Below are 26,100 nucleotides of genomic sequence, written 5' to 3'. Positions count from 1 at the left end.
TTATTTTATAGATTTTCATTTATTCAATAATTGAGAGTATAATGAAGCAGTTGCCCAATCATTCACTTACAGTTTTATATTCTCACCTGATTCAGCCACTTTTGATATATGTGTGTTCTGCTCATATGCCATGAATCCAAGAGCAGAGAAGATTGCAAAACCAGCCACAAAACTGGTCCCACTGTTCAGAAGGCACAAGTAGACACAATCCCTGAAAACACACAACAAAAATACATGTTTATACTTGTATTATTTTGTATTAAATGCACAAAACTTTCACATTTCACTTTAGTCTCTTTGACTCAAATCCTAAACTGAGTGTTTCACATAAATAGCACAATTCAAAATCACTAATATAACAAAGCTGGTTTCATTTTTGGCATGACTTCTGATTCACTCAAAACAGTTAAAGAGGAGAGAACAAGGACTCAATCTCAATTGATGGGCTTACTTAGTATGAACTACTCCTAAATTCTTGCCTAAAATGTGTGCTGAGGTAGCAAAGATGTCCTATAGAAAGTTTAAGTATGTCTTGTGTATCTACAGCTGTGAAGCTCATTGACATTTAACTGTTTTGCTTTTTAAATAGGTATCATTTTTGATTCAGTTTCCTCCAACTGTGAGCAATATTCAGCAATAGTCTTTTCTCTTGTGCCATGTCCTGGAGAAAGTTATCCAGGTGTTCATTTTTTGCTATGTAGACTACTTTTATTTAATAAATATTTGTTTTATTTTGCTGTGACCAGTTTTTTGAAGGTGTGCAGTAGGTTTGCCCCTTTTTACACCACAGACCTTTTAAAAGCTCAAATCTTTGCTAGGTTTCTGAGATCGCCTGACCAAAAACTGATCCTGAGTTCCAACTGAAGATGTCAGTCGTCATAAATGGTTCACAAATACATATTTCCCTTTTTAAAAAAAGGCTAAGAATTATCCTAAAACAGCTGGTCACTGTAGTTTTTCCACAAATTTTACTCAAACAGGAGTAAGCTGTGTATATGTCAAGGGCTATATTCAGCTGCGAAATAGTGAGTATTTACAGCAGTAGGATGGTGAATGTGGGATCGACTCAAAATCAACTACAGTGCCCATGTTCCTCATAATGAAGGTTCCAGTGAAGGGATGTGGCTCAGTAGTTTCAGAACAGATCTCTATGGCACAGAGGGATGAGCTATATCAGGCTTTTGCTAACACAGGAAATACATGTAAGTAGGATCAATTCGTTGATGGTTTTGTTTTTTTTCATTGGATTTGTCAACAATTAGAAAAATATAGAGTGTCACATCACTAGACTTATCCTTTAAATCCTGTATCTTCAGCAGTTTCTACCTGCATAAACTTATGTATGCCCTAGTGTGTGTCCTACTTCTGTTGAATGCTCTTACACAGCTTTTCTTGTCTTTTCTTGAAATGTGCTTTATAAATGACTAAATCATCGGTTTACCTAAGCTGCCACCTGGACAACTGTGCCAATATGTGTCTTTTGTGTATCTGCTGTATCCAAACTGATAAAAAAACAGTAACTATTATATCAAACTCACTTGTAACAGTTGTTATTGTACTTATTATAACTGCCAAGTGCAGTTAGACACCCAATGCAGATAGCATAGGAATAAAATATTTGTGTGCCAGCATCCATCCACACCTGCAAGACAAATAAAGGACATTTTTTTCATGTATTGAATAACATATGAAATGCTTGTATTCACAGTGTTGTAACTTGTCACTGAAGTAGTAAAATATTTTACAAAGGGACAGAACTGCCTCATGTTCATTTGCTAATGTTTAACACTTTTGTCTGCTTAAATAACATCAGCAAAGCAATCATCAGCAAACACCAATGAATGATGAGTGACCAATCCTTTTAATCCCCTGAACTCTGATTTTCTCCTTAAATATCCCCTTAAGTTACTTTCTGTGTACAATGTTTGATTATACTAAATGTTCTGTTTGTTCCAGCAATTCATTCAAGTTACTGTACATTGATTGAAATAATATGATGAAACTCAAGGCACCAAGTTGCTTATAGCTTCATCATTACATAAAATGGAAATTCAAATGTTACTTGATATAAATTTCAGTAAAATTCCACTTTATATCACAAAACACAAAAGCCTTTGATCAATGCTGTTGTGTTTGCAGTGGTGGTGGAGAATGACAGCTGATGGGGTGATAGGTTCAGTGGACACACATGATCAAAGCAGAGAAGCAGTGAAATCTGCTCATACCTGGGGATCACTGAGGCGGGATGGATCCGGGTAGAGGTAGAACTTGATCCCATCTAAGGCCCCAGGCAACGTGAGTCCACGAATGAGCAACACCACCAGCATCACATATGGAAATGTAGCGGTGAAGTAAACTACCTGTGGAACATTAAGTTTATTCTGTGTTCAAAGTTATTACAATTCAAATGAGTGAATGAGTAAATTTCAGAGAAAGTATGTTTCAGGTGGTGCAACTGGTCATAAAAGCACAGTAATGTGGTAACATCTCAACATTAGAAAGCCTGTATTTTATCTTTAAAGATGATTTCAAACAAATCATTTAAATGAATAGTTTGACATTTTGGGAAATATGTTTATTCATTTTCTCACCAAGAGTTAGATGAGAAGATTGATACCACTCTCATGTCCGTATGGTAAATATAAAGCTACAGCCAGCAGCTGGTTAGCTTAGATTAGCCTGGAAGACTGGAAATAAAAACAGCTAGCCTGGCTCTGTCCAGAGGTAAAAATCCACCTACCAGCACCTTTGAAGCTAATAAGTAAACGTGATATATGAGCAAAGTGTACAAATTTGTGGTTTTATGGACGATGTGCACTGTACTATTTCTTGACCGGGCACGGTGACTCCAGGAGTTAACTGAGCTTTTTTTAAAAATTTTATTCTTAAGATCAATGACTAACTTTGTACAAGCACATCATGCTTTTAATCTGTAATTAAATGGTAGTGCTAAAGGGCATGGTTTCTTAAGAGGTGATTGCAGTGCTTTAATGAGTAGTCCTTGTCTTACCTTTCCGGTGGACTTGACTCCTTTCCAGACACAGAAGTAACAGATGACCCAGGACAACAGAAGACACAGTGCCAACTCCCATCGCATGCTCCCTAACTCATGGATACTTCCTGTGATATTCAAAACTCTTCGCCTGCAAATCACATTTAACTTATGATTTCAGAGTCACTTTCAGAACTTATCGTCATATTTGATTTTTTTTTTTGTGTGTGTGTGTGTTTGTTTTTAGATTTAGTTTTTGCACTTACTCCCAAAATTCTCTCACTGGTGATGTTGCATTTCCTGCCACAGTCCAATTGAAATAATCAGGCCTTCGATCAAACTCCACACAGTTCTCTGTTGTGAAGGAATACAGGACACGTTGGACATGTACACACATGATCAATTCTGTCAAAGTCTTGAACAACAGCAGAGTATTTTATGTCAACATGTCTGGAGGGGGTGTTTAAGTATGTTATGCAAAGTGACTCTGAGGCCAAAATCACATTAATCTCTAAAACAACCACTAATATGACACCTAACACAATGAAAAAACACTGAATTAATCAGCCAGTAACATGACAAGTTCCCCCATACTTTGTTATTACTAATGCACTAAAAGATTACCAATAATAATAATCTAGTTATTTGTTTGTTTCTATGTGTGTTTATTTAGTCAAATCATATATCAGGACCCACCTGTGTTCCAGCTGTTTCTGCAACTTGCCCAAGGAAGTTCAGAGTTGAAAGAAGAGAAGAGGTACAGGAATGCCCAGGCCAAAATGATGATATAATAGATGCTAGAATATAAAACAACCACCTGACTGCCATAACCCATCCCTGAAAAAAACAAACAAAAAGTCTTTAAATTATAAGCTCATAATGTGACGCAACATCTTATTATAACTCAGTTTTTGGAATAAATTTAATTGATGCAGCCTGCTTATGTGACCCCTTGTTGTTGAGCCGACATATACTGTAAATCAAAGTTTTTAAAGTTGAGTGTACAAGAATAGGATTAAGATCCCCCCTCTAGCGATGTGTGGAGAGCCCAGTATTTGTATTTGTATTTATATTTGTTGAGGCAGCAAAATTATTTATATTTGTATTTGTATTTGAATAAAAGTGGAAATAGGTTTTAATACACTTTTAATTTTAGGATATTAAAGTGTTAAAATAAGTGTTTATTAATAATCTTACAAAGGAGGTCCCTACAATGAACCCAAGTCTCCCAGATAATAGACAACTTCACTGACTAATGAGCTAAAACCAAATGCATTGCAAATGTGCAGCCAGACCTCTACTTATTGATACACCCATAACACAGAGACAGCACAGCGTGTAATGTGAGGGGAAGAACTTCAGAGGCAATTCTTGCTTTGCACTTGAGTCCCTTGAGAGCACTTTGCTTGTGTCAGTAACTAAGCTTTATCTCTGGGAAACACCCCCAACTCTAGGCGTGATGTCCAAAAAAGGAAATGTGCGTCATGTAGCAGGTGGATGTGACTCCCCTCGTTGAGAGCTGCTGGTAAGTATAACAGCAGAGCAGAGGAGAGACACTGAGATAGTGATGTAACCGACCTGTGCCCTGATATTTAACATGTTTTTTTTTCTTCCCAAAAACAAATAATTTAAAAAATATTTGTATGAAATAAATGTTCATAAAACCCCCACTATTTGTGTTTTGCTGAATAACATATTTGTATTTGGGCCCACCCATTGTCCCCTCCATACTGTATACAACCACCATCCACTGATGAAAACTGTATGATGCTATTTAAAGCTCTGAAGAAAGCTAGTTAGTGGATCTTAGGTTGATATTTTTTTGTTAAATTTTAAACTAGCATCAATTATATTTTAGGCCACTTCGGGGCAGTGAAAGCAACCTATAAACACAACATTGACACACTTGGCCCTATTTTAATGATCTAAAGCGCACGGTCTGAAGCACATGGCGCAAGTGCATTTAGGGTTTTAAAATGCACTTTTGCTATTTTTTGGTGCATTTGCCAGAAGGGATGCTTCTTTGCAGAGGAAATGGATCTGCTTGTGCGCAAAGTGAAAGTGCATGATCCATAACAAGCACACTTGCCCCTGCTGCTCCTGGACCCTTCCGTAGCCAGCCCCAGACCACCACTTTAAGATCCTGTTCATTACTTTGTTGCAAATGTATTTTCGCTCGGTTTTTGAAAAGGTTTATTTTTTAATTACAGCTCTGGCTTCTTTAAAATCATTTTGTTCAGTCATGGAGTAACAGGTCAAATCAGCAGGGTTTTATGGAAACCTGATCACTGTTAAATGTTAAAGAATATTTGTTAAATATTGTTAAAAAATTAAATCATTAATTTTAAACATGTGAAGAATCATCTACACAGTTATCAGGACTTGATCAGCTCTCCAAGGTTCTGATCCTGCTGCTGGCAGCAGCTAGAAGCTGTCCAGATTTATTTCCTTCGTTAGTTTAATCATTGTTTTCACCTCATTTATTTCCTCATGTGTTCCTCATGTTGTCATGTATTGATGCAGCAGGAAAGTCGATCTGTGTCTGATCCGTTGTTGTCCATCTGTTTAAATACCTCTGTGTATTGCCACAATTTGGTAAAATAATTTTTAAATAAGTTTTATCCGTCATTACTGTGATTAGTTAATTCTTAAATATTATGCCTAACCATGACGTATGGTTGTATTTTTTTAAATATGCTGATGTACACAATGATAATCTTTGACATTGTAATCCTTTTATTTGTAATCTTTTGCATGTTTGTGCACTGCTGCATGTCCTGTGTGTGTAACAAGCAGAGCAACGTGCCTGACCACACCTCACTTTAAGACCAATACACCTATGGGCGCTTTGATGGGCACAAGTACATTTGCTATTTAAACAACGTGGGCGCTGGGCGGGAAAATGACAACTGTGTCGGTCTTAAAATAACAAAGACACTTGCGCTGCGCTTAAGATGGGGCCCACTGTATTATCCCTTTATACAGTCATTAACAGCTTATTTACACATGCAGCAGATATGAGGCAACATTAATATTCATTTGGAGTTGTGTTTCTGTCCACCTGGTGAATGTAAGTCCAATAGTCATTCTCCTTTAAGCTCGGTTTTGGTCTCCACCAACCCTCCACGGAAATATCTGCCTATTTAAATATTATAATTTGAATATTTGAAATTTGAATTTCTTTATTCAAATCTTTACTGGGGTGATGTACAAAGAACATCAACCTTATATAAAACAAGGAGAGATGTAATGTATCAGGTTTTAGCAAATTGCTATTTTCCACCTGTAGTCCCTGGGCAGGTAAGTAAAACAATAATATAGTAAGAAGATTACACATTAAAAGAGTACAAAATACTATGGTAGCCAATAAAAATATACAAACACAATCACCCCTCCCCACTAACAACACAAATTTACAAATGTGTGCAAGTTTGCTGTGTGAGTATCCAGGCTGGCTAAGAGAAGGATAGTGGAGAGTCTTTGCAATTTGATATACTTGACTGCGTGTGCCACATGTGATAGCTTACAACAGGCAATATTTAACCAATGCAACCCATGTCAAAGACAAAATCCCTGTTATTTGTAATGGTTCACCAATCCTGACACAGTTTGTTGGGTTTCTTAGAAAAGATGATGTTAACTCGGCTAAAATTTCTGAGCAGTCTTGTCGGACATGTTAAACATCTCAAATAAAGTAGTGGGGAATACACTTATATTTTCGCTGCTGAGAAAAACTACTATCAAGACTGCTTTGAAGCCACTGTCAGTTCACTTTGAGATATAGTACACCTCTGTTTCTCTTGATTCTACAGGTGCTTCCAGCAAGATTTGTCGCAAAAGTGTGAGCACACACAACTCTAACAACATCTGATAGGTTGTAAGATTTAACCAACTTACTTGTGCAGAAAACATATATCTTTGTGAGAAAATGAGAAAATATGCTGGTTTCATGATGTAATTCATACACTGATTTGAAAATGTGCATTTTTTTCTGTAATGTCACATTTTTTTGTGTGTGTCTGAATGTTTTTTCTGTACATTAACTCCACAATTAAAGCGAAGTGTGAGTGCATACATTTTGCAATTTGTGATGTGAAGGATAGGAGAGCCTGCAATTAAAAAAAAGATTGCACCTCATATTTACAGTATAAAGTATAAAGTAGGTGTGTTTTCTTGCTGTAACTGATCTTTTATTGCCTGTTTTATTGATGTCTCTATATACATCTGGCCTACTGATAATTTATAACAAATGAATAACATTAGAGAACTCAAATTAAATAAAATATGATAAGACTTTTGGTGACAGGGGTACCATTATTAGATCACAGATTGCACCTTTAATAATTTATAGACATGTGAATATTATATTCTACAAATACAGTTTCCAGTGCTCACGTGCTGCTTTAAAAAATATCTTCACCGGCGTGTTTTGAGTTAAAAGCTTTAAAGTGATTGGTCACTTATTTATTCTATTTCATATGAAAACTCTGATAGTAATTATAGATCTTTACCTTCAAAAAGGGGGCAAATCTTCCTCCAGCAGGTAATACTTCCCTGTTTGGTGTACTGCCCGAGAGATGTCTCCAGAAGAAACAGAGGGATACCACAGGTAAAGAGGAAGAGTACATAAGGGATGAAGAACACCCCTAGACAAAAAAGAAAGTTGTTTTTTAAGTGACACTATTTCTACAGGAATCACATTGATTTTATTGATTTGAATGAATACACCTGCCATTACTTCTACCAAACCTCAACTGAGGATGCACTAATATCTTTACAGCTCCAGAGGGCAGCAAGAAATAGTTGCTAAATTTGTGAATTTTTACATTCTCTATTCGTTTGGTGACCTTTGAGGAGTCCAGCTTTATGGTGTTGATTGCCTAACTACCAGTAAAGAGGAAGATTTTATTTTATTTTTAAGTTAATATACAATAATACATACTATTTCCTTAATACAATAGAAAATCACACAATAAAAACTACAGAGCAATCTTCTCTCTCACTAATTTGAAATTTGGGCTATCAAAAAGGAGCTTCATGCTAAATCTTGTATGGGATATCTGCATCGCTGCACAGAACCTCTCTGTATGGTGGCTGAAAGAGCTCAATGCACTGCACCAAAACACGAGCAAATTAATTAATTTTACATTTTACTTAGAAAAAAATGCTGTAAATGAATTCAACACAAGCACATTTAACATTCACTAATTTGACAACACACACACTGCTGAGAAACACACACTGCAAGTCAAGTCGTACACTGCAACGGAAGCTACTGTGGGACAGTAATACATCCAGTATCATGCAGTCAGAATGTAAAACAATTGTATGTGCAGACGTGTTTATTGATTTTTGTAGTGTCCCTACTTACATAACACAAACTTACATTATGTAAACTCTTGTATATGACACTGCAGCGATTCTATATTTGATTGTTTTTATTGTTTTTTCTTGGTGCCACATATGTGTTGTCAAATTGGTGAATTTGTTTTTGTTGTTTTATTTGCGGTGTCTTTTTCTAAATGCGACGATAAATATGTTTTCTTGATTTACTTGTGTTTCGTCTGTTCGCTTGTAGTTTCTCAATTTGCAGTGTGCTGACCATCTTGGCTGCCATACAACATCACAGTTGGATGTGAAGCTGTTATGTGGTAGCCAGGTGTGATTTATTTGGCAGCACAAGCACATTTTCAGCTTGGGTGTAGTAACTCTTTCAAACTGGTGGTTTGAAAAAAAAAATCAATACATAGACAAACATTATTGTGATAAAGTATCAGTCCTCACTCAACTCAATATTTATTTCTTGTTGTCATCAAGTGCTTTAAGTAGTTTAATAAACACAAGTCTACTAATTTACTTTTGAAAAAAGTAGCTGCTTTTTTCGTCATTGCTAATTTTTTTTAACTATAATGAAACTCACCTCCTCCATTTTTGTAGCACAGGTAAGGGAACCTCCACACATTTCCTAGGCCTATGATTTGTCCTGCGACAGCCAAGAGGAACTCAATTTTGCTGGACCACTGTCCTCTGGTGAGAGCACTGGGTGCAGGGTGGGCTGTGCCTGTGTTCAACCTGAACTTGACATCTGGACCATAGGGCTTATCCATTGCACTGTAATGAGAAAAGAGTTAATAGAAAAGAGTTATTTTTAAATGAGAGATTTGAAGATTTGTGTTCAAAGTACATTCTTTCAGAGTCAGATAAGACAGACCTGCATGTCCAAAAATGATCTCATTGTTCAGTGACACAGTCAAAATTTTCACAATCTGATTTACTGTCTTTTAAGTTATATAGTGTTTGTGCATTTAATTATAATTATGTATATTATATTCATTGTGCAGCAGCAAACTACATTGACTACATTCTCAGTATTTACAGGTCACTTTTCTTGAGTGCCAAGTAAACAATGTAATCACAACACAGTAGGAATATTGACATGATTTAATCATTGTAGATTACAGTTCTTCCTCAATTTGCTTAAGCACATTTTCTGAAACACTCTTGCAGTTCTCAAACCATTTAGAGCAGTCACCACATCATTTTGTACTGAGCAGCACAACACTTGATCTGTCCTGAAAAAACAGTCACTAAAAACATTATTCTTATGTGTCAAAAGTGAACAATTGCCAGGTAACCAGCATCCCTTTATCATTACTGTAAGTCAAGGCAATCAAATGTTTAAGAAAACTGTGCCAAAATAACAAAAAACACTTAAATTGTGTTTCTTTATATGACTTGTCAGTGAGACTTACATACAGTAATTCGGATTTCAGTTTCAACAGTCTATTCACAAATTTCTCACTGTCAGTGTTCACCTTTCTGACATGTCCCCTTTTCACAGCGAGAACTTTATAAGAAACAGTAACATTAAACAGAAAATACAATTTAAAAATGAAAGTACAGTAAAAACAAATACCTCAATGCAACAAATTCATTTAAATTATGAACTATTTAGAAATGAAAAACAAAATGTAAAAAACATTTGACAACATGTGATAACTTGTTCTAAAGATTGAGGATGACCATGGATTTTCCTGTTATCAGTTCTTGTGGCATTATGACAATGCCAGATTACTGAAAATATGAAATGTTTGAAAGGTTATGATGGGTGGGTGCAATACTTTGCATGTGAGGATTTACACAATTAGCATGTTGATAAATACGCTTGAGAGTAATAACAAACCATTAGAAAAGCAGTGTAATCTACTCTTGTTCATCAAGTTAGTGATAACTCGCTCAAGCAAAATGAAAATGAGCTGTGGATTTGAGAATTGCACACAGTGTGTTGGAAATTATGATTTTCATTTGACGACTGTGCCAAATGGAGAAAAACTGTAATGTTCTGCACAATGCCAGCAGTCTTGCTGCATTGGGTCAACAGAGGGTCAGTTCTGCTTGGCATGAGCATAATTCTTTCATCAATGTCGCTTTTGTGTTTCTGCTTTGGATTTGATGTGGGAGTGCAGTAAATAGACTTGAAAATATGCGTGCTACTACGATGCTGTTAAATACATATCAAACCCTGAGATGCTCAAAACAACTTCTCCAAAGTGCTTTAGTGAACATGTAGTGGACCTACTGAAAGGAAAACATCAGCAGAGGGTGTGAGTTACCAACACCAGAGGACTGCAATTATTTTTAAGTAAGAATTTTTAATTGGATCATTATCTAGTTAAGAATTTGACTTACATTTTATGGTTAATGGTTCATCCCCATGAAAGCATGGTTTCATAATTTTACAAGATGCGCAGTTCTGATATGCAAATACGTACATTTGAATAACATAATAAGTGAAAAAAAGAACATTTGCAAGTGATATATGGAAGGTTTTTGAAAATGAAATACTCGTCCTCTGTAAGCCTGAAAAGTTGTTGTAAAAAGTTTGTAGTTTGAGTCAAGTGATAAGTAAGTTTTCACAATGGAAAAAAAAGTCAAAACAAGTTTTTCTTACTTGTAAAAAGCTTTACCTCAACCTTAGCTAAAGTTCATGACTTTTTGCCTCAGCAAAGACTTAACTACCACAGGCATCAACTGTTTAATCTTATCTAATGTCTCATACCTCGTTCATGTGAAGGTGGTAATAGCTGGTTAATCTAGTTGACAGAGCCCATCCACCCAGGCCAAAACTGTACAAACAAAATGTTGGTTTTCCATTTGTAACTCATATCCCTCAATAGTGTGTGTGGTTTATGTGGTCAAAAAATTAAAGATCGGAAAGATTAAGATTAATTGGATGAAAAGTGACTCATTGCTTGTTTACTATATGGTGGATGGAGTCTGAAATTTAAATGTTGATTAGGGTGTTAATTAGTTAATGTACATGCATTATACTATAAGTGTATACACTAATTTATAATGCAGGGTTTATTTGGCAGATTATTTGGCCCTACAATGTGTTTCTAACCTACATATTGTGCCACACAGGCATTAGGATATATTAAGAGGTGGTGGAAAGGGTCGACCATTGATTGTTGGGTTGTTCGTCCACATGATAAAATGTCCTTGAGCATGACATTGAACTCCAAATTTCTCCCCAAATGAACAGTATGTTGCTTTTGATTAAAAGCCAAATTAATTAATTAAATAATGTAGTAAGTATGGTGTGGCATGGTTGCCTAACCTAAGAGAGGGAATTTTCTTTGGCATATGAGCTGCTTGAGCAAGTTACAGAACTAATCAGTTCTCTGTGGGTGCCATTAAGAAAGCATGCGATGCTCGCGATTGTTACATAAAAAAGACAGCAGAAAAAACCTGGCAACAATTCAATGTCCTCAACCACCTGTATTATAAACTTAAATGTTTTTTAAAAGATCTGGATCTGTTATGCTGGCTGCAACGGTCTCAGTCTGAAAGTAATTGTGTGCTTGTTAGAACCAATAATGTCAGATGGCAGCAGTTCACAAGGAGGAAAAATGACGCACTTTTATATCAATGTACTGTGAGAACAGGCACTGTCAGGACACAAAGGAAGTCTAATATAGGAATGACCACATTTTAGCTCACAGTTAAAATTCAGCTTTTCCTATTTTCTCTTCATATATAACCTCCACACCTTTCTGACACTGAAATTTAGACAATCTGATATTCATGCCCACCTCATGCAGCGATTGGCCAGATGTGTTTAGGTGAGAATGTAGGAAGGGTTTGAACTTAGTATGTGCAAAGGACTGCAACAAAATGAATGAATTTTTTTTTTTTTATCCTCATATCTAAAAGATCATCGTGTCTCAGCCCCACCTTTGAGAGTGGCCTTTGGAATGACTATAAACACTTCTGTGACACTTTATATGACCTTGTCCATTTTGAGCTTTCTCTGCTTTAACTGTGTGGAGTTTCTGTTCCTCTCTGGAAAGTCTTTTTCTACCAGTTCTCTATCATAGTGAGGTCAGACAACAGATCAGTGCATTTCCCTCCAAAAGTCCAAATTAAATTATAAAATATGTTGTTGGTCCATGTACCCAAGAATGACACATAGAAGTGTTTTTTCTACAAATCACTGTTGAAAAATAAATGTTTTATGACAGCGCTATGGTTAAGGTCTGGTTAGGTTCAGGCACAAAAATCACTTTGTTAGGTTTAGGGAAAGATGATGGTTTGGATTGAAATAAGTACTTTGTTAATGTTAGGGAAACATTGTGGTTTGGGTTAAAATGACTTCTTCCTTAAGGTAAGGGGACCTTTGTCGTCATGGTTACAATAACAACCATGTGGTGGAGGTCAGGGGAAAATTGTGGTCATGGTTTACGATAATAGTCACCAGATTTCCTCTTTCACTCCACAGCTGTTGGAGGACTTCTGTCACTTGAATGTTTTCCTTGCAAGATCAGTCTCGATTGGTGCCAATGGAGGTTGGCAGACATTCAGTGTCTTTCTCCAAGAAATTTCAGTGTGACTTCAACCTGATTACTCCTATTGAATAGTAGTGTCCCCTCAAATTTGACCCCCCTCTTTCTAAATAAATAGACCTTCCACTAGAGAAATTCCTCCTCTTGGCTTTAGGTACATATAGGGGAAAGGCTGTACCATAGCTCTAAAAATCAATTTAAGCCTAAGAGTTCATGAGAGCCGCAGCACATGACATAACTGTCAGGTTTATTGAACTCTTCAGTTCATGTCACATAAATGGAGTCATTGTTTTCCTGGAAGACAACACTCTGTTTGGACAGAACTGCTCAACATACAAGGAGTATGGTCACCCACAATGGATCTCATTCATTAACATGTATGTTATTTTGTACCCGAGTTGCAATTAATTGTACACACGTTCAGAAATAATAATAAAAAAAAAAGTTGTTTTCAACTGGTTTTACTGTAGCCCTTATTTATCCAGACATATTAAACAATAGCACATGCTTACAAACAGTCTGTTGGAATAATTGTAAGGGCTTGATGACATTGTCATGGCTTTAGAGCAGGTTTATGTGTCCATGTCATCATCATGAAGGTTATAATGCTTTAACACCCAGTCCTGAACCCTTATGTAAACAAGACAGTTTCCACAGATCACCAAATCATTGAATTTGAGACAAATACTTTTGATTGGCAGAACTCATGAAATAATGATAATTATTTGACTGCCTACTGTAGGTGAAGAGAGGACAGATTACAGGTTCAAACACACAGCAGCAACCTCGGACCTGGTAAAGTTTCACTACCACAAGGACTTTCCTGCAGAAGGAGACACTGCTTTTTATCACTAGACTACCTGTCACCCAAATATTTTCTCACTTATCTGGCATAATGGAACAGTCTAGTGCATAATATGACGTCACTGGCACAACAACAGTTAGGAGAGCTGGATATGTTGGGGAAGAGACAGACTTACTTTCAGTTTGCCCCAGTAGCTGCAGATCATCAACAAAAATACACCCTGTGGCTTAGAGAGCATTTAGACTGCCATTAAAAAGTCTGTGAAACACGTTCTCCATCATTACACTTTGAATTGTAAATTTTCAAACCAATAATTTGCAATATTTATTGAACTTTCTTACAGCCTAGAAAAGCTTTTTTTGTGTATGTTATGATCTGAGTGTAGTCTACACTACACACTCAGTGTAGTACAAGCCACATACTGCATGAGATGCTAATGGCCATGTGTTGTGAGTCACACAATGAATAAGCAAAACAAACAGAGAGAAAAACTTAGTGTTTGCACTGAGTCACAACTTTCATTGTAATTGATGCGTGCCAGTTTATATAAAGTACCCATGGCTGTGTCCAAAAATGTTCACTATTCACTGTTTACTGTGCACCATTTTGCAGTGTAAAGAGACTTTTCCCCCAAGAAAAGAAGACATCATCAGTCGTTTTAGGAGATGACACATCTTCACGTTAAAGTGACAAAACTCTCTAGTGTCCCTGAGAATTATGACCCCTCTCTGTCTGGAGCGAAGAAGGAAATAGTGTGATGTTGTTAGAGCCACAAAAATCCATAAAGAGAGAAGGTTGAGGTGGTTGAATGGCTCAACAAAACATCAGACACTGACATGCGAGATCACTGTTTGCATTCCTACTGTCATAGTTGGTGTCTTCTCCTTGACCATGATCTTTGCCTAATGCCAACCAAGTCATTTTTGTGCCTAGACGTGACCAAACCTTAAAATTATCATTAAAATTACAATATTTTAATTATATTTATGGCCAACATTTGTTCCTCATAAGTCATTCAATGTATTAATATATCTCTCTGAATCATAATTTTTATGGGTAGTGGCGAACTCTGCCATTCCCACACTGGATTCAGATTACCTAAGATCTATCTAAGAACAAGGGATTCACAGGAAAACAATGCATGCATGTAATCCAGAGCAATTTTATCTAATTGATATCAGCTGTATTAAGTTACTGCTTATGCAAAGACATTAACATCTGACGGCTGCTACTTCACATTAAAAGTGTTCAAATGGCAAAACACATTGTTGCTTTTATTGTGAAGAAGCTACAAGAAACACAGTGTGTTTGTCGCCCAAGTTAGTGCTGACAAGATCGGTCATTTTATTGGTCAGCTGACCATTTTTAACTTATGCAAGGGAGTGATGGAACAACAGTGTCCACCCAGAGTGAGCTGTTGCAGGTAACAGATTGCATACCTGTGTGTTATTACACCCTAGTATGTTATTACACCAGTATATGACATTGTGCAATGTAAACAGTAGTGCACCACTGATGGCCACTAGCTCTAATTTTAACATGGACTGGCTGAGAGTAGTGGAACAGGTATACTATTGCATGTGAATATTATTTGTGGGAAATCAGTTTACCAGGAGAGAGGGTTCTTTGCACCAGACTTACTTTAACTATCAGCTAATTCCTATCTGTACTGCCTGATTAATTGTCATCACAATACCCTCAAGAGTCAGAGTTACAAGTTGTACATGTTTGAACAATATTGGCAAGTGAATAAATATATGAAGAAGAGGAAAAACTCAACAAGCCAAGGTGCAGAGAATGTGATGTTTAAGAGGGCTTAAACTTGTCAACAAGTTATTTAACAAAAATGTCTATCATAATATTTTGCTCTGCATTTGACCAAGAAACTTGACCTGAGAAACTTGGCAGTGTAAGTTGTTGGTTAATCAGCTGGGTATGTTTCTTTTTTTATCCCAGTTCACCACTGTCAGGGTAGCATGGGTTTAGTGGTAATAATTTCAGTTTCTGTCTCGATTATCTGACTGTCAAACACATATTGTAAAATTCATGAACTACTCTGTTGTTCTGCTGTTTCATAAACATCCATATCTGTTTTGCAATTTTGAAAATGACTAAAAACATGAAGAACTTTTTAATAACTTATGTATACAGCCTGTTTTTTTCTGACAAAAAATATACATAAAATTTTCTAATTCATTCATTTTACATCAGTCCAACTTTGTCAAGGTAGCTTTTTAGTAGATTATGTAATCAGGCTATTTGTTTAAATATTTGCAAAAGAGAGACATGTTTTTTTTACACAATGTGTGCGTTTTGCAGCCATGATCATACAGCAGCCTGAGGTGTTACTCTAAACAAGGGAAATAGTTGCTCTCACGGCAGCATAGCCAGTAACCTTTGGCCTACATAATACAGCTACTAGCGCCAAGAATAAGTACAACCACAAAAGCCCAGCTGTCTCTGAACTGCAAGAATAGCATTTGGTTCCTATTCAAGAAAATAACGCACAGTAGTGTACAGTCACAATTCACAGCACAAATATAAAGACAGAAAAAACATGCTTGTGACCTTAAAGGGAAGGGATCGATAAAGAGTACCTGAGAAAGGTGGCTGCACGTCAGTAGTCTGAGGTTCTTTGTTATGCTTCCATTTAGCCTTTGGTGGAATTCATCTGGTGCCTTTTGGAAAAAATAAAAGTCTAGATCCCCCAGTCTCTCCAGGACAAGTGTTCTTCCCAGCTCTGAGCATGAGTGAGCCCATGTGTAGAGGTTTGAGAGAGCTGTGTGTGTGTGACAATGACGGAGAGAGAAAGAGCAAGAGGGACAGAGTGAGAGAAGAGGGGGCGGGGGTGTTATGTGTTTCTGAATGAGCAACTTAAGGCGGGGACTGTTCAACAAGGCCACATGGTCTCACAGTGAAGAGGGGGGAATTTGCACAGTAGCTACCCTAGCTCCATGGAGGGCATTGTAGGTCAGTTGGTCTGTCCACCACTTTCATCCAGACTGAAATATATTCAGCAACTATTATTGTTCCCAGAGGATGAATCCCTCTCTCTTTGGTGATCCTCTTACTGTCTCTCTAGCGCCACGATGAGGCTGGCATTTTTGTTTTTAAGTGAAATGTATCAACAATTATTTGAATGGATACCAATGGTGCCCAGGGAATATATCTTAATAACTTTAGTTATCCCTAAACCTTTCATCTAGGACTATCATCACTGCATTTTTTTAAAATTTGACCAATGCTTCAGTTTATGAGAAAACACTTGCACATCTAATGACATCAGCCTCAGTTGTACTGTGTATATAGTGTTAATTAACAAATGTTTCTAATTTATCATGTTCACCAAGTAAGTAAACATCATATCTGCTAGCATTGTCATTGTGACCATTTTAGCATGCATACATTAGCATTTAGCTCAAAGCACCACTGCGTCTACAGCCAGTATAAGTGTAGCCAGTAGCTCGGCTTAAGACTCTTAAATATGAGGGGCCAGACATTATTTGGAATTACCATGCATATACATGTACTTTTCCTCTCACATACACATTTAAAACCAAACTCATTCACATAATATACTGAAAACCACACACACACATACAACTGAAACGCTTTCATTAAAACTATTGAAAAGCTTTCACACATACTAGTAAAATATGCTCATATACACAATTAAAATGCTTTCATATAGTTTTGTGATATCCTTTTATATAAACTATTGAAAAGCATTTACAGTTACTATTAAAAAAATAGTTCAGTATGTTGTAAGAGAGGATATCAGCTAAAACAGAAGTTAAACAGTTAAACAGGAGGGTGATTCAGTTGAGCTGGAACTGGATTGAGAAAAGAGAGTGCATGTTGTTGTTGTTATGTTAGTGACACTGATGTCTGCTCAATAGCCTGCAAGTAGCCTAACCAAAGCAGCAGCATTATTTAACAATAACGGCCTGTTAATACATAAGATTGGAAACTATTGTCTTGCTATGAATATATCAAGCTAAGCTGTAGAGTAAGTTAGGCCTGGCCATGAATATCATCTTTTTTTCAGTTTGGTATTGGACACACAAGTATTCAGATACAATAAAGTGTAACGTTATCTAATGTGGACGGCAATATGAAAAATAATTTCAAGCTCCTGACTATTTATAATTACCTTCTTCTGAAACACTGCTGTGCTTGATAATGCGGTGTACATTTTCTCCTGACTGGAGCTGCAGCTTCCCATCCCGCCAGCATAGCAGCGGAACGGGAAGCTGCAGCTCCAGCTCCAGAGCGATACTACGTGACTGACCAGTGTGTCCACACTTGGAGTTGCAATGGTCAGTTGCTGCTGTTGTTGCATTTGACAGGGTTCTGATGGTCTCCACTGATGCCTATATATTGTTGAGTAACGCTGCTGCTTCGTTTAGGCTACTTGCAGGCTATTTCAACATTCAGCATTTCACCATTGTGTATGTGAGCAGACTTTACTAGTAGTTCTGTATGTAAAAGCATTTCACTTGTATGTGTGTGTGGTTTTCAGTATAGTATGTGAATGAGTTTGGTTTGATATGTGTATGTGAGAGGACAAGTACATGTATATGCATGGTAATTCTGAATAATGTCCCTAACAGATCCTCATAAATAACAGCATGCAGGGTGTGAGGTCGGGACTCGTAGCGTAGCGACCAGGTTACATCATTGTTTTTTTACGTGCTTCAGTGTTTCCCCTGCTTCTCCGTCTCTCTCCTCTGCTGTATGCAGAGTGCTGCTGTGTGCTGCTCCTCTTCTGTCTGTGTGTCTGTTTGACTGAGGGGCAGGGCTGAGCTACACACAGACCATTGCAGAGCAGAGAGGACACAGTGGACAGGATGAAGTTTGCACTTCGGCTGCATTCACACGAAATCTGGTTTGTGCTTTAGGACATAACCGCCATGAAACAATCAGAATATAACATTTCATTTATCTGATTCACGGCTTTGTTCTTGCTACCGCCCCTCGCTTTCTTCTGTAGCTCACTTGACCACCTTGACCTGATCGCTCTCTCTCTCTCTCTCTCTCTCTCTCTCTCTCTCTCTCTCGCTCTGCTCTCAGCTTGCTCTGGTGTCGCTGAGCTGGGGATGAGGGGCCAACGTTGAATACTATGTTTTCAAACACTGATTCAACAAATCCTGCATAGTATGCCTTCTGAATGTGGGGCAATGTGGGATTCGGGATTTTTAAAAAAAAGCAGAGGGTCAAGTTGCATTTTCTTCTTTGCATTGCAAGTACAGAACTGAGCTGGGGTGTGTTCAGTTTAGTATAAGGGGAAAAAACTGGCCTGGATGACTCCAAAGTTCAAAAATACACCTACTAACACCTCTAAAGCGTACTCATTACATGTTATTTCATTCGTTTACATGAACAGTACATGAACAGAAATGAGTAAAAGACAGTTTGTCATTTTAGGGGGAGTAACAGTAGCCTACATTATGGACGAAAAACAATTTAATCATCCACCCAGTACTTCTGTGTGTTGTTTCTGGCTAATGTCCAGGTTACCAAAACCATTGTGTTTTGGTTTTGGTCTCTGTAGTACAATGGTACCAAACATGGCACCCTCACTATGACGACAAGACTTTGTGATGTTGCGCACAATCACCTCGCTTGACTTTTGGTCTCCAAGAAATAGTTCCAACATGTAACTCCTCCTAAAGTCACAAATTGTCATTTTTATACATCAGTTTATGTACAGGTCAAACAAATATGTGGCCAATTTATTAAATTAACAACTCCAGCAAATTAGCCAAAGAAGTTTTCTTTCTGTCTGGTTTGCTTGGTCCTGCTTGGCCCATATAGGCTTTACATTGGGGTGCATCATGCACAGAAAAAAATTTCAAGGGGTGGGAAAGTTTTGCAAATAAGCCTTCAATATTTAAAAAATCATAATATGAAGAGTAGGCTCACCCTGTTTACAGTTCGAGGAGCCCTGTCATCATGTTTACAGATGTCTCTTTTATAATGGCAGTCTATGGGAAAAAGTTTTTTGGGCTGCAGTGGATTTTTTTTGATGCAGTACAAAGAATGGCCATTGGAGCATATAGGCAGCAAGACCGACTAGCCAACTGTTTCCAGCTCTCTTTTTGCATCAGTGAAAAACCTACAGTGTTACCATACTTAGGCTGTGGGGGGTATGGATGCCCATATTGCAACCTGTTTTAAGAGTTGTAGAGACTAATTAAGACTTATTATTGTGACATTAGAAAATTGATGGGGGGATGGAGAAGGGTTGTGTAGGGAAGTGTCTGTGAGAAGTATTATTTTTGATACTACCACCAAGAGTCACCCACTGGGGGGGCTTTAATCCAAAAACAATGCGAGCAGTGGAGCTTCTTGAAAAAATTAAAATAAACTGGTCTTCATTGGCAGCACTATGCCTGAACAGCTGACAGCTGTGGAGCTGAAGGCAAGGCAAGTTTATTTGAATAGCACATTTCAAACACAAGGGCAATTTAATTTGCTTTACATAATGATCCAAATCATTTAAAACAGCATAAGACCTTAAAATGCACATTCAAAAGAATAGCCATAAGAATAACCATAGAAACCATAAAACAAATACAAAAAAGTACAGAGACATACAGGATAGGTAAAGGTAAGGGCAAGGTAAATGATGGCACACCTTTCAGACATTGGATTAGGGGTGTTGTGCAGGGCCATTTCTGTATCTTTCTGAAATGGACAGTCCAACATCGTCCATCTGTCTTGAGGTGAGAAAGAAGCCAGGGTTTGAACTTCTCTCTCTAGCTCTCTATGTACATTTCTGACATTACCATTTCTGTCACTTTTCATTTGAACAACTGAGTGCAGCACTATGAATTCCTTCCAGAAAATATGTGCCATTATCCCTGTATTTAAATGTCTCCCCCAACTCTATGGCTTTTCACTCCGCCTTGGAGTGTAGCCGTCCAGAACAGTAAACACTTTTGATGTTCTGATGTTGTTGGACAACATGGCATAAAAACCAGCTCTGATCGAGCATAACCTGACACTTATTAGTCCTCTGATGACCTGAGAGACCGAGAGGGTTCACTCAGATATGTATTTTGGTCCTAAGTCATCAAGATATTTATAGACAAGCAGCAGGAACTTAAACTCTGACACACTGGGAGCCGGTACAGAGACCTGAGAATGTGTTGTGACGTGGTCAGTTTTTTTGGTCTTTGATAGGACTTTAGCAGCACCAAAACAGGTCAGGCACATCCAGCCATTGATTTGATCAATACCCTTGCAGGGAGAATCTGTGGGACTGTTGTTTTGGTGTCACCTTTGACCACATCTATAAAGTTAAATTTAGAATAAGAACACAGTGTTTCGAAATGCAGCACTGCAATGTCGTGTCATCCAATAACACTACATCCAGGTCCTTTATTTCTGACCAACTAGCCCAGGCTGAGGTGTTTTCTGTTTCTGTCATCTTTATTATCTGCAAGGGTGGTGTCAGAGATTGTGCTTGGTAATGGTGGATGCTGACGAGGTGGCAGAGATCGGGGGTGAGCTGAATGCCAGCATCAACCAGCTCTTCTGTTTGGTCTGTGAATCCTAAAAGGAGTGAGGCAGGGGAGAGAAGGGAGCCAGTGGGAGAGGAATGAGAAGACTGATCCATGACCTTGTTATCAACATGCTGACATTGAGGCTGTGATGTTATGTCTTCTTGGCTGCTGTGTATGAGGGTACATCATATTTGGTCTGGCCAATGGGTGTCGTGAGCTGCACAAAAAATGGTCTCCAGATCTGTTTGGGTGGAGGCTATCAGTCCTGAAAAAAATGACTCTGTCTCCAGAACAGATTAAAGTCATCAATGAAGTTGATCCCCTTCAGACCGCAGATTCTGCTGAGCCATGTATTCATTGATCACAGTCTGCTAAATCTGTTGATCCCTCTGTTGACTGTTGGCAGTGATCCACTTATAAACAACTGGGCTTCCAGTTTGTTACGGCCAAACAATTCATTGAAATCCTGCTTTAGGACTTCTGATTGCTCTCTGCAAACATCATTAGCCCTCAAATGTATGTCAAATAAGTTGTTTAAATTTGGGGTGTTGAGACATCAGATAAGGGATTTTTTCTTTATCACAGACAATAGCACCTGGGAAGCAGTATGATTTGAAGACTTAGGGGCAAATCCACACAAGAGGATTGCACGGCTTTTGCGGCCGCTAAAAATGTACAAATGAGACAAAAAGATAGCGTGTAACTCACAAAGCACCTGCGAAGGCTCATTTCAGGAGCTGCGTAATGCTGCAGCCTGCTGTGGGCAACATTTACACTCGAGCCTTTCTTGCCTTTTTCCTTTGGCTCAAACTTTTCATGATGTCCTCCCATCTCCATTTCTGTCTCATGGACATTTCTTAACAGTTCAAACTTATTCTGTAGTTGTAATGTTGGGGGTGTCCCCTCTCCTTGCTGTACTGAGCATGCTGTCACTAATCATCAACGCTGTTAATATTCTACATTCACATAATCTATAATCTATTGTGTGTTTGCTGACTCAAATACATAACAGAAATTAAAAAGTGAAAAACTGAAGATGAACTGATATAGTACAGTAATAACCATAATAATAAACCTGAAAGAGCATTTTATTTTTACAGTTGCAAGGCCTTAAAGTCACAATACTACAATAGGCAAATAATTTCACTCAACCAGAAAATCATCTTTACTGATTCAAAGGGCACAGCTGGTGACCCAAGACACTCCTTCCCTCTGTGTCAGTCTGTCCCACACAGGCACCCTGCATCCATCCCTGAGCACACAGAGTTGTTTCTGCTCAGCCCTCCAGATTCAACACACATACCACAAATATGTGCAGTATGCACTCAGACACAACTCTCTGCACAACTTTGACATATGTTTTTTCTTAGTAGTTTTAATTGACACTAAGAGCTATGATTTATTGGTAGAATTGGTTTTATTGGTAGTATCTGTTTCATTCTACGGCTCTGTTAAACTAAGTTTCTTCTCATCATTTGTGTTTATTAGGGACTTCTGATGAGATGTGCAGTGAGATGAAAAATGCCGAAAATTTTTTGTTGGTCATCTGGTATGTCCATACTTTGGTCAGGCCCAACCCTTATTGATAATGGATAATTACACAATCATGTCATGTAATGTGAAGGGCTTAAACTCCCCATTTAAAAGACCCCAGATTCTCAACTTTTTGCAATACTACAGAAAACCCACCTCAAACTAAAAGAGGTTCCAAGATTGCAGAACGGATTCTGTAAAACAGTAACAGTCTCAGGAGATGGTTCATGCAGGAAGGGGGTAGTGATTCTGATGAAACAGTGCCAGAATATTAACATATAGTAGACCAGTAGTAATACTACAGGTAGATTAGCTTACAGATGTACTTCTATACAACAGAAGATATCTTATATCAGTATCTATGCACCAAATAAGGTCAAGCCTACGTTTTTTCCAAGAATCACCAAAGATTTGCTTATTCTCAATAAATATCATTTGATAATGATAATGATTTGAATGTTTTTTTCATAGCACTACTGTTAGACAAATCATCATTGGTTTCAAGTAGTCAGACATCTTCTTTGACATCTTTTAAGCATTTTTCAAAAGATCTGAACATAGTTGATATTTGCCAACCGCAGAACCTGTCTGCAAGAGAATAGATATACTTTTCACATGTTCATAAAATGTTCTCAAGAATAGATTATATTCTCACAACTGTTCCACTGATCTCAACTGTACTTTCCAAAAACATTTTACCAAGACATTTATCCAAACACAACCCAGTCATGACTGTCTTTAACTTTGGAGATACTCACTTTAACCCATCTTGATGGAGATTTAACACCAAGCTTCTTCAAAATAACAAATTCATTTTGCGATTACAATCATGACTTATGGAATTTACAAGCATTAATAAGGACAGTGTTGATAACCCAGTGATAATCTGGGCTGATATAAAAGGCTTTCTTCCTAACAATGCAATAGAATTTACTTCCTATCTTAAAAAAAAAAGATTAAAGAAGATCTCAGACTTAGAGGAGGAGTGTAGTGAATTGGAAAGGAAGCTTAAACTTATATATACCACAAGGGAAGAATGTCCTCTTAAAGTCAAACAATCAGAACTAAACAGTTTGTGAAAGCAAAGAGTTGAATATTTAATGCATATCACCAAACACAAATATTCAAAACGCAGCATTCCTGGTCGCCTTCTCGCTATAGCGAGAGGAAAACAATATATCAATACCATAAATTAGGTGTCCAAATAAAGGGCTGGTTTCATTCACATGAGAAATAAAATAGACTTTCAAGTCATTTTTCACCAGACTTAACATCTCTGATGCTCAGACATCAGAGAACAGCTATGATGACTTTTTCAACAATTTAAAACTACACACCTTAACAATGGAAGAATCTGATAAATTAGATTACCCAGTTACATTAGAGGAACTGTTAAAAGCATTGAAATCTACGACATAATACACCTGGAATAGATGGTTTACCTGCTGAGTTATATGTAGTTGTTTGGGATATTCTAGGTCATTACTGGTTAAATATACTAAATTTTGCTGTAGATTAAGGACACCTTCTCAAAGCTCTCAAACTTGGTAAAGATCCTTTGGAATGTGTTAATTATTGCCCTATCTCACTAATTAATGCTGATTTAAAAATGTGTGCAAGAGTGTTAGCTCTGAGGTTTGAAACTATGGTTAGGAAGTTAATAAGCCCGGATCAAACCGGATTTATGTAGGGACTATGACTCTTGGTTAATATTCCAAAGGTTTTGCACATACTCAGTGAAACCAAGCAGCTTCTTCTTCCTAGATGAGAAGAAAGAAGTGAAAAAAAAAGTTTGGCCCCGAATATATCCAAATCTTTTCAATGTATATTGCGTGTTCTATGGCAGAGTGGATGTATATGTATGTGACATAGTGTCTTTGGGTCATTTATAAACTAATTTAATTTCTGGTGGTTTTCTAATGGTTTTGTTTTGAACTGCTATTTTACATTAAAATCTATGGCGAATGTCATTTATTGCTGAAGACCTTGAGATGCGGTTGAAAGCTCTGGAGCTAGTAAATGGACTTTGAGTTAAGATTATTTTGTAAAACTATTTCAAAGGTCAAGAAACGTGCTTTATCTACCTATGTTCATACCAATAGAGGTAATTTAAATTTGTGATTGAAATTACTCCTACACGCAGTATCTGAGACATAAATGTGAATAAAATAAGATAATAGTATCCTGGTGGAAATATCAGTTTTAACATAAGAAGAAAAACACTAAAATGACAATTTTACCCTTGTCAGAAATTCAGAAATTTTCATTTAGTGTAATAAAATAAGTAACATATGTAAGCCAAACAAGGTTGTCAGAGGTGTGAAAAACACAAATGCAGTAAAAATCAAAGTGATTACCAACAGAGAAGAGGAGCAGAATCTTATGTACACTCACCCGTTGTCATCTCCTGAAACAGCTTGATATCCTTGTGGATTTGCCTCCGACTGTGTTTTAACTTCTTCCATTTCAAAATACTCGTTGTCAGTTAATGTCTGTCTATGTGTCGTCTGACTGAGGACCTTGCAACCAGTGCAGAGAAGGTACAAGATGCTGGAGAAATCATTATACTGGTTGTTAATGAATTATCTTTGGCAACCTCTTTCAAAATGAGGCTACACAGAGTTACTAGAGTTCAAAGAAACACAGCTGTCTTTTGAGTTATCAAAACAAGTCTTATTTTCTGATCATTTTATGATTGATTTTCACATACTTGCATTTTTTGAATGGTACATGTATGTTGGTAGTTACCAACATACATGTACCATTCAAAGAATGGTACATGTATATTAAAAACATAAACATTATATATTGTTAAAATATTTAAGATATTATATATAATATCTTAAGTATTCAGAATGCATAGTGAGGAGGTGGCTAATGTAACCTAAAAGAAAAAAAAAAGATGCACATTTTATTGGATTACATTTTCTTTGATACAATTTATCATTCTTAAACTTATTTCTTTTCTTACAGGATGATTTATAACTTTGCACCTGACAAAGATTACATAAAGTATAAAAAAATTCTCATTACCTTAAAGCTCATTGACAACTTGGCATAATTAAAAAAATGTTAAATGCCTTGTTACATCCACTTTTAAGGTCTTAAATTCCTAAATTAATGCTTGGTTAGATCTTATGGTAGAAATTGAAAAAGAATATTTTACCATGGAAAATAAATCACATAGAGCTTTAAAGGATAGGTTCATAATTTTTCAAGTCTGTCTTAAACCAACATTCGGGTGCTCATATGAACACTGAAAGAGGTTTTCCCTGCTGTAATCATTCCTCCTGTTTATATTAAAAGATCCCCTCCAAATGCACTTTCAGTGTAAGTGATTGGAGCCAAAATCCACAGTGTGTCCACACAGTCATTTTGTGCAAAAATGTATTTAAAAATGTATCTGAAGCTTCT

The 26,100-nt window shown here is 37.1% G+C and overlaps 1 protein-coding gene across 1 annotated transcript in view; it reads right to left on the bottom strand.

Annotated features, from left to right (window-relative positions):
* The window catches only part of LOC137181450 (sodium- and chloride-dependent GABA transporter 2-like), a 29,227-nt gene extending 4,017 nt beyond the window's left edge, over positions 1 to 25,210 (bottom strand). The window contains exons 1-9 of the mRNA XM_067587164.1: positions 25,081 to 25,210; positions 8,913 to 9,103; positions 7,504 to 7,638; positions 3,689 to 3,829; positions 3,259 to 3,346; positions 3,011 to 3,143; positions 2,226 to 2,360; positions 1,539 to 1,642; positions 87 to 211 (exon numbers count right to left, since the gene is read on the bottom strand). Coding sequence (XP_067443265.1) covers positions 87 to 211; positions 1,539 to 1,642; positions 2,226 to 2,360; positions 3,011 to 3,143; positions 3,259 to 3,346; positions 3,689 to 3,829; positions 7,504 to 7,638; positions 8,913 to 9,103; positions 25,081 to 25,151 — 1,123 coding nt within the window. The 5' untranslated portion in view covers positions 25,152 to 25,210. The remainder of the gene's footprint in view (positions 1 to 86; positions 212 to 1,538; positions 1,643 to 2,225; positions 2,361 to 3,010; positions 3,144 to 3,258; positions 3,347 to 3,688; positions 3,830 to 7,503; positions 7,639 to 8,912; positions 9,104 to 25,080) is intronic.
* Positions 25,211 to 26,100: the final 890 nt, after the last annotated feature.

Source organism: Thunnus thynnus, chromosome 4 (genome assembly GCF_963924715.1).
Source record: "Thunnus thynnus chromosome 4, fThuThy2.1, whole genome shotgun sequence".
Lineage (NCBI taxonomy): Eukaryota > Metazoa > Chordata > Actinopteri > Scombriformes > Scombridae > Thunnus > Thunnus thynnus.
This window is presented reverse-complemented; position numbering and strand designations above follow the sequence as displayed.